This window comes from Saccostrea cucullata, unplaced genomic scaffold (genome assembly GCF_032062105.1).
Source record: "Saccostrea cucullata isolate Sc308-1 unplaced genomic scaffold, CSIRO_AGI_Scuc_v1 ctg19534, whole genome shotgun sequence".
Taxonomy (NCBI): Eukaryota; Metazoa; Mollusca; class Bivalvia; order Ostreida; family Ostreidae; genus Saccostrea; species Saccostrea cuccullata.
This window is the reverse complement of record NW_026932108.1, coordinates 20,009-29,636: the sequence shown is the minus strand read 5'-3', so window position 1 is coordinate 29,636 and position 9,628 is coordinate 20,009. Positions and strand designations below refer to the sequence as shown.

At 36.4% G+C, this 9,628-nt stretch overlaps 2 protein-coding genes across 2 annotated transcripts; one reads left to right on the top strand and one right to left on the bottom strand.

The window, feature by feature from the left end:
• Positions 1-4,480: 4,480 nt before the first annotated feature.
• LOC134234451 (uncharacterized) lies at positions 4,481-6,267 on the top strand. The gene is made up of 4 exons (XM_062716508.1): positions 4,481-4,662; positions 4,771-4,877; positions 5,177-5,415; positions 5,561-6,267. The coding sequence occupies exons 2-4, from the start codon at positions 4,808-4,810 to the stop codon at positions 5,693-5,695; spliced, it is 444 nt and encodes a 147-aa protein (XP_062572492.1). The 5' UTR covers positions 4,481-4,662; positions 4,771-4,807; the 3' UTR covers positions 5,696-6,267.
• A 68-nt stretch (positions 6,268-6,335) lies between these two features.
• Positions 6,336-9,628, bottom strand: LOC134234450 (kelch-like protein 10). Its single transcript, XM_062716507.1, has 6 exons — positions 8,606-9,628; positions 7,887-8,034; positions 7,540-7,709; positions 6,979-7,250; positions 6,642-6,733; positions 6,336-6,445 (listed from the first exon to the last, which is right to left on the bottom strand). Exons 1-6 carry the CDS (start codon positions 9,579-9,581, stop codon positions 6,346-6,348), a joined length of 1,758 nt encoding a protein of 585 aa, XP_062572491.1. The 5' UTR covers positions 9,582-9,628; the 3' UTR covers positions 6,336-6,345.

The following is a 9,628-nucleotide window of genomic DNA, read 5'->3' as shown; positions in this document are numbered from 1 at the left end:
TTGGTGTCAGAAGTGGGATGTCCTGCCATATACGAGGACATCTAGGATACGAACCCGTACTTTAATACCTGTCAAGTACTGAAATAGAGTGGATTGCGGACTGTCGTGTGGTGGAGGAAAAAAAATCTATTTTTAAAATAACGATGTACATATGTTATTGTTACTGTTTTTATAGTTAAAAATGGAGGATGCTACTTCGCCGGATCCTGAAGTATTTATAAATGAACATAAGGAAAATGTTCAGTTAGGCCAAGGGGACAAACAGATGTTGTGGGAGGAACACTGATGACGAATATTTAATGGCAAATGAAAATCCTTTGGAAAGAGATGACAGTGATGACAATGACGACGAAGGAGGACATAATTTCCGTCCATCTGATTATCAGTTAGCTGACGACGCACAAAGTGATCACAATCGCATTTCTACACTTATGATCAAACCCGAACCCTACGATGGAAAAGAAAGTTGGGAGGAATACTTTTCTCACTTTCAAGACTGCGCTGAACTTAGCCACTGGGACGACAGGACTAAACTTCTTTTCTTAGCCGCTAGCTTACGTGGACAAGCCAGGACTTTCTACATGAGCCTAACACTTGAGGAAAGACGCACGTTTAAAATTCTTGTTCAGCGTATGGACCAGAGATTTGGTAGTTCAAAGCACAAAAATAGGTGGCTTTCAAAACTGGAAATGCGTAGGCGGATGCCTGGAGAAAATATTGCAGATGTTGGAGACGATATACGGCAATTATCACAAAAAGCTTACAGTAACTTGGACATTGACGCTCAGGAATCACTGGCCCTGAACCACCTTTACAAAATTATTCCCGTTGAAATGAAATGCCGTTGTATTGACAAGGAGTGTAGCACTGTTGCAGAAGCGGTAGACGTCATTGAGAGATACGAGTCAATAATGGGGGATGGGGATAAAAAGAAAATAAATGTTAGACATGTGGATCAAGAACAAGCAGTCAAACAGCCCACTGGAGAGCAAAAATCAAATAACTTAGAGGATACAATCAAGTCACTAATCAATAGATTAGAGAAACTGGAAAGTGCACAGAGAATGGAACCTTGGAAGGGCAATAACTCTTGGACTTGCTTCATTGCAATTCACCAGATCATCTCATGAAGGACTGCCCAGACCGATGGACAAGAGGACAACAGATGACCCCGACCTCTAACCTGAATAAAAGACATGGCAGTGGAAACATGAGAGATAACAAATATCATTAAGTCAGGAGTCGGCACAAGAGGAATGTCTTTCTGTTGGAAATGAACATACTGGGAATGGCCACACAGGGGATATAACTCTCTTACGGGACAATGGATTTTATACAAAAGGAAACATATTTGACAAAACAATATATTTTCTAGGATAGTGGATCCTGCATGGATTATTTAGTTAAAAATTTTACTAAACTCTCAAAGGAAACTAGCTCTAACATACGGCCTGCAACCTCTGACATTCATGATGTAAATGGGAATTTAATAGAGAACATCAGGACCATTGTACTGGATGTATCTTTTGGGAAAGAAGCATTGCCACACGAATTTGTAATTTGCAAAATTTCACAAGATAGGATCCTTGGAAAGGACTTTCTTCTTAACTACAGGTGACATCACAAAGATAAATTGCCAAAGGATGGGTTTGCTGTATTAACTTCAAAATGAAAAGGACCTTGTAACAGGACAACTAGATGACTTGACTTAATTTATAGGATAGGTTGATGATATATCGAGGCATCAACTTGCAACCCTGGTTCAGGAAGTTCATACCACAAAACTAAATGATGTCACAGTAGTTTGATGATACCAGATTTTTTTTTTGTTTTATTATATTGACACATGTCTAAGGTGGGTGTTGTCCTAGGTGGTGCACCACACTAGGTGAATGTGTAGATAGTGACTGGCCATTACTATTATTACACATTAGGACCTCAGTTGTCTAGGGCTGGGCCGCACTGCAGGTGGACTGTAGGGCTGGGCCGGACTGTAGGTGCATGGACATCAGTTGTCTAGGATTAGACGGGACTATGGGAAACAGTTGTCTAGGGCTGGGCCGGACTGATACTTTTGTTGATTTCAAAATCATTACTACTGGAATAAAATTATAAATGGATAATTGATGTCACTTCCTGATCCTGGGAGGAATCTACAAAAACAATGAAGAATAAGACCCGATTGATTGACTGACTGATTCCCATAGGAACCTACCTTTATCAACTACATGCATTCAATTCTAACAAGAATATCCAAATCTTGTACTAGCTTATGCACAGGGAGCTGTATACTTTATACTTCTGGTGGATGGTGGATTTTAAAACAGACCTGTTTATCTGTAGCAAAGCTAAGAGGGGAAGAGATGGAGAAAAAAGAAGCAGAGAGACGAGATGGAGAGAGACGTAGCAGAGAGAGACGAGATGAAGAGAGACGTAGCAGAGAGACGAGATGGAGAAAGAAGTAGCTGAAATGGCATCAGACGAGCAGGCAGATGTGTGAGAATTTCCGAAAGAAGCGGTTGAATGCAGGAAGAATAAAGATTTCATTGATGATGGAAGTAAGAAACTAGCAGAACCAGACGATTTTGATTAAGACTGTAAATTCAGGAGAATTTGACTTTTTAAGTGGGGGAAAGTGTAATATGCATGGGGGTTGGACTTTAGAATATTGCATATTAATTAATCACAGGCTGATGGTGGAGTGTTTGTAAGTGAAGTAAAGTAGCATCCAGTTGTAAATCTATAAGAAATGTTTTATTGTTGATGTTATTTCATTATCTTATTGTTTACTTGAATTATTGATGCAATACACATTGCACTTCGACATTGTATTAATGTAAACAAATGCTGTTTTTGTGTTACTAGACGATCTAGCGAGATATTGTTGAACAGACAGTAAGGGACAGTGATACTGAGATGTTGTATGTCAGTTTTTCATCATTATCTACCATATTACGACTGTAATTTACTTACTTATTTCAGCATTATCACATGTGTTGTAAATTGGGCGCCTGCCATCTTTCTTACGAAGAAATTAGTCAGGTGACATAAACATTGTTGTTTTACAATTGATAAGATCGAAATAACACTGTCCGTGTCCTCAAATATTCATAATTGATACTTAAATGTTATTTTATTGCAGTATTGTCATTTAATTATGCTGTATTTGACGAAATGTTTTGGAACTTGAATGTGTAGCGTAATACTTGTGTGTTTGCATTATTGTTCGGTATTACGACGCCATGGATTGTGTGTGTCCGTTTTATTACAGATTGTTTGTTGAACTTGTTTTCTAATGTATATCAAATAGAATTTATAGCTCCCACTTTACATGTAGAAAGGACATTTTGAGCGATGTTATTTTCTTTGTATTACACAAAATGTATGTAAAGTAGTTCCGAGTTGCTCCAGAAAGGACAATTATTCATTGGTTGTTGTGATCACGTGACCATTTATGGAAGGTTATATATATGAGCAGCGAACGCCAGTTAGTTTCATCACGACGATCGTAACGATCAGATCATATTACGTCATCAACATCACTGACTGTAAATTACTAGTGACTTAGGTAAAATGAAATAATGTAAACTAATACAAATTAAGTAGTGTATAATTTCTCCACCGCACGGACACCGCAATCCACTGTGTTTTAATAGGCCAGAGATGTTAAGCTAGGACTTTATATACTCATAGATGTACTGACTGTTTTGTTATATTTCATTGAACTTTGAAGTCTTTATTAAATGAAATATTTGAAACGAAAAAATGGAACTTGGTTATGATTTACAGGAATGTGAAGTAAATTATCAAGGGTGTTTTACATGCGATGGGCTGAAGTGTGGACGGATGTCATAGTAGTCCTGATAATTTTATAATTTATTGAATTTACACGGGATGGAAACATTGTAAGCTGATTGGCATTTGACAGGGTGCTGAGGAAGCTTACAGTACTCATGAAAACCTTCTTTTTCGACAATTGTTACAAAACTTACAAAAAGTGTGTTCAAGTTCTGAAACTGAGTGCATTAAAGACAATGGAAAATTAGAAAAATTTCGTAAATCACTTACGCGTGTACCTTCTAAATTACGCCTGTCTTCCGCACGTAACAAATAAACAGGAAGTGAGACAGAATGTCCTAAAAGAAAAGAGACGGACGGAAACGGATATATTTGCGCTTTTCTATTCCGAAAGCGAAAAGGTCCCAGTTTTAAAAGTTTATGAAAACGCTAAAACAACATAACAATAAAAATATTCTGAAAAAAATAACTTAGTTTTTTTATAAAGAAAAAAAAAGTAGAAAAAATAAATTACGAAAGTATATTGTAAAGGGCCCAATCAGAATTTATGTGGGGCTATATATGAAACGTTATATGTGGCACTATCTTAAAATTTTCATAAACATTAACTTTATCAAGGAAAAAAAAGTATTTAGCGTTAAACTTAATAAGAAAATGTTTATGCAATTTTATGCCTAATTACATATTTTTGTCCAAACTGGAATTTTTACACTTCAACTGCTCAACTTTCGATTTCGTCTTTATTATCCCTTTGTCGCGGTTTGAGCCTGTTTAGCAAGATCAGGTAGTTCGCCATGCATCTTTCAGTCTAATTTATTGGAAGACTTGGTTAAAAAAGAAGATCAGAATGTGAGATTTTATCATGTAAGTGTTTCATATTTAAATAAACGATATCTCTCTCCGTAGACTCCTCTCTCTCTCCATTTATCTCTCTCTCCACAATGCTAGTCTACTTTCGTTTTTCTTGATCAGATGATTCACTAGATGCAAGTACTGTATACTAGTATACATGATGACGACAAGTATTACTGCAACAGTTCTTCTTATAATTACATTGATCATCGCCGCCAAAATCATTGGTAAGAATTTATTTAATTTGTGAAGTAACTTTTTTGGAGTTATCGAACTTTTTACAGAAGTGGCACATTTTGTTGATAAAAAGTTGTAAAAAAGTTCTGATAATTAATTATGTCGATGATACAATAAAACCTCAACACATTTTGTCAATCAGTTGCTTCCTTTTGCTATTTCTGTTATGTATTCGTCTATTGATCAATTGTGGGGGGGGGGGGTATCAACTCGTGTAAATTAAGCAGATAGTCAAACTAAGTGTCGATCAGAGCAAGTGGTTTGTTCAACTTTCTTTTGTTGTTCACAGACGAATCCTTGTTTTACACATATCTGACTGGCACACACGACCAGGTGCGAGCTAAGTTCATTTCTGTGACGTCATTCCTACCCAGAGTAGAACTAGTTGATGGTACGGTGACCTACACAGTTCTGTGTTTCCTGGCTCTTCTGTCCCTCGCCCTGTTTTGGACCCTCTGTTTCCTGTTGGTCAAACTTCTTGTCTATCCTTGGATAGCAATAAATAAAGTAGTAGAACTCATTGTCAGTGTGAGTATAAATTTTAAATTTCAAGTTCTCTAAGATTAAAAAAGATTAAGTAATAGATAATCAACATTAATTTATTAAAATTGTTAAAACTACAATAAATTGCAGTCTGTTTGATGCACGTCATTAATTGCGTGTTTTGTTGCAGATGGCAGTTTATTTGTTCTCCTCGATGTCCAATGCTGTGTTGATCCAGATTATAAAGTTTGCCATAGTGCCTGTTACAGCGATAATTGTTTATTTCAAGTGGGACAAATTTTCGCCCTACTTTTACAAAACTTGAATAGTTGATATATAATTGCATTGGCATGGTCCATGGTATGGTCAACATTTGGCAAAGCCCATTTTTAAATCATCGACACACATTGGCTATTTTATCTAGTTTCATTCTTGAAGGGTTTTTTTTTTATTGATTCGGGATTTCATTTTTTTTTTTGGTCTTCGATTCTTCACTTTTTTTTAAATTGAGGTTTTCCGTCAATTCTGCTGACTAATCAAATCATTATGAAAATTAAATTTAACTGCAAAGAAATTACTTTGTACATGTATCAGGCAAAGCTTTTATTCTGCGCAAAAATGAAGCTCAATCAGCTGTTAGATGTAATTAGTTTAAAAGTCCCAACATGGAAGAATCCAGGATTTTTCTTAGAAAGGGGAGGGGCATGTCTCAAGAAAAATCCGCACTCCATTCCTCTTGATCCGCATCTGTATAAAACAATTCTTGTGGGAGCTAACGTATAGCTACATCACTACATGTACATATTTATGACAAGGCTGGACTCTGTATACTTCGGTTACAAGCGGATTTTCCAAAATTTGACAAAAAAATTGTTCAATTTGAACCTTAACAAAAATAAATAAATAAATAAATAAAAACAACAAAGATTCCACTTGCTTCTTGTGTTTTTTTATTTTCTGTAGCGATAAAAATTTTTATCTTTCTTTGTGTATATAATCCTGAACACTCGGCAATTCCTTGACTACACAGGCGCTTAAGGCACTTCGGTTCAAGTTCATATCTGTTGCGTCGTACCTGAAATAAATTACAAAATATAAATCAAATGCAGATTCGATTGCTATAAAAAAGAATAAAAAGTATTCGTAAGAACTGTAGCTCGCAAGTCTGAAAAAATAGGGACGGAAGTTTTATATAGTAACTTTTTCAGTAAACGGCAATGTGGGACGCTTACCGGTACTTAGTCTATACAAAGAATTTTACACAAACTTACCATTCATCGGTAGAGGCATCGTAACATTCAACGTTAAAGATGGTTGTTACTCCGTTAAAACCACCAATGGCAAACACCATTTCATCAATCACCTGGAGTTTCATTTTAAAAAATAATTTTAAAAACTCTCTACATTAACCTAATTAACCATGTTCATTCATTTTTTTTTATTTAACAACTGAACGATTGATGCCAATGGAAAAAAAGTTAAGAATACATAATTCAAGTTTTTAAAACTGCCATTTTCTGAAGTATCACAAAAATCTAAGTTAAATAATAAATATATGGTTGAATGTTATCGCAAGTTTTAAAGCCTTTATAAAATAAATGTCTTTACCTCGATGGCGAAATTACTTCTTGGATTGAACATCTCCGGAATGGTCTTCCATCTTTTGGATTTAGGACAATATTTTTCTCCCGTATTCATTCGGGTGATTCCGTTAAAGCCGCCTAAGGCGTAGATTTCCTCTTTATAGGCTATGACGCCTATGCCACTGCGCCTGTTCCTCATAGGCTCGAGCAGTGTCCACTGATTGGTATTGGGGTCGTATTCTTCCGCGGTACTAAGGCACTCGTGACCGTTGAACCCTCCACAGATATACACTTTATCTTTATAAAAATAATTACAGAAGTAGATGAATTATTATTTTTTCTCTGCAATGTTCAAAATGCGTTTTAGGAAGAATATTTGGTGCTTTGCATTAAGTGTTCAGGAAATATGAATTAAACATGTATACTAGAGGTGAATAAGATCCTTAAAAATGAAAACATTATAGACTAGTGTTAAATATGTAGACTAATAACAGAGAACAGTCTTCAAAAGTCTTTGAGTAAGAAGGATCTTATAAATAACGAACCGACATTAACTTCATTGCTAGCTTAATTTTTTTATATATACCGTTGAGCGTGGTGGCGCTAGCATCGCTTCTCCGGTGGTTCATCGGTGACACAAAACTCCACTGGTTTTTGGTGGGAAGAAAGCGTTCGACAGTATTCTGTCTCATCTGGCCATCATATCCCCCCATCGCGTATATACGGTCTCCCAGAACAGTGGTGCTGACATAACACCTGTAAAATGTATTCAGATAATAATTAAAAGGAATCACTGTCTGGTTAGTATAGTATGCCAGGGCATCAACGATAGTGGGAAACGTAGAATAATTTGCATACCGGGCGATTTATTTAAAATATATTTTATAATTATGACGTAATGAACTTTTGTGCTATTTATTCATGTACGAGTACCTCTTGGCATTCATTGGCGCCACTTCTTTCCATTCTTTGGTCATCGGATTAAAGCTGCGCACGCTGTTGAAATATTCTACGCCATCAAATCCTCCTATGACGTAGATGATGTGATTGACAGTTGACGTGCCGTGGTATGCTCTAGGACCTTCAATACAAGGTTTTTGGAAAGTGAATTTACATTTACTTCCATTTTTAAATTTTTCTAACGGTTTTATTAGATGTTATTATTATTTTACAATACTTTTGTTTAATGTAATGGAGTCTAAATGAGCATGGAAAAAATGGCAAATGGAACATTTTAATGGTGCTCACTTTATCTTAGATTTTTTAATTACTGTCATGAGTTGCACTTTTGAAATGGCAATATTGACAGGCTGAACGTCCGTCCCGATTTTTTCAGACTAACGAACTAAATGCCAAACCGCAACGAGCTATATCAAAGATGTACATGCGACAAACATCTACCATATAGAACTTTATTTACACCTAGTTTCTTAGAAGGCGAGAATTGTCTGTCGTGTTATCAATTAGTATTTCTATACATTATACAAGAAAGGTGATCTTCTTAAGTAAACCATCAAAACTATTGAGAGCAATGTGTAACTCGTTCAAAAATGTTATGTGAAGATTATATCTGATATTCATAAATTATTTAAGTATACTTTGCAATATAAAGTACTAATTAATCCACTTATTCATGTATTCGGTTTACAAACCTGTGTCTACAGCATCACAGATGATCCATCGATCCGCCCGCGTGTCGTACGTTTCTACAAGATTTGTAGGAGATCCGCCACTCCACCCACCGATGACAAATAAGATTTCATGTGGTACGCGAGGTTTGGCTAATGGATTATTTAGATCTAGTTCTTTATCTTCATCCATGTCCAAATCGTAAAGAAACTTGAGAGTTTCAATGATGACAGGTTTACAAGAATCATTGTCTTTGATATATGGATGAACTTTGACCTTTTCCACGAAATACTGGGTGGTTAAAAGCCCGAGCCTAATAGTTTTCAATAGTCGGGCAATATATTCTTTCCTTGTATCGTGATCGTAGTCGATCCATCGCAAGACGGCGTCAAAAACGAGCTCTTCGTTTCTTACGTTCAACTCATCTGAGGATAGAATATCGCAAATTTCATCGATATCCAGTTGTAGATACTCATTACTGAAGGTTAAGACATCGGCGATATTTAACATCAGATATCGAAAGGCAGCTCTTTCCAAATTGTGGCAAAAATAAGTTCTCGCGAATCTCCGTATCCCGATGCAATTTTCCGGCGTCAGTTCGGAGATAAGGAAGTCGCAGCAAAGTTTGACCAGGCCCATAACATGAAACTGGTCCGCGGCGGGTAAAAGACGCTCGATGTTTTCTGCCGTCACGGCAGCGTCTCTGGTGTATGCAAAGTCGATTATCAAACTCATAATTTCGGCAGAAACTCCTGGGATGACCACTTCCCGGGTATTGGTATCGAACAATTCATTTGTGAATAGTGTTCTGAAATACTGACTACAGGCCGACATGATGTTTCGATGAATTGGGAATTCTCTGTTTTCTACTTTTATGATTGCATCACATAACTGTCCACTTTTGCGCAATTCCCAGAGAATATTGCACGCTTCTACACTAAACTTCTTTCCTACAGTACCATCCATTGCATGCGAATTAGGAACTTCGTCTTCTTCCATGGTTTTATTTCATTTCGTTGCTAAACTATTTTCCAACTGATTGTGAC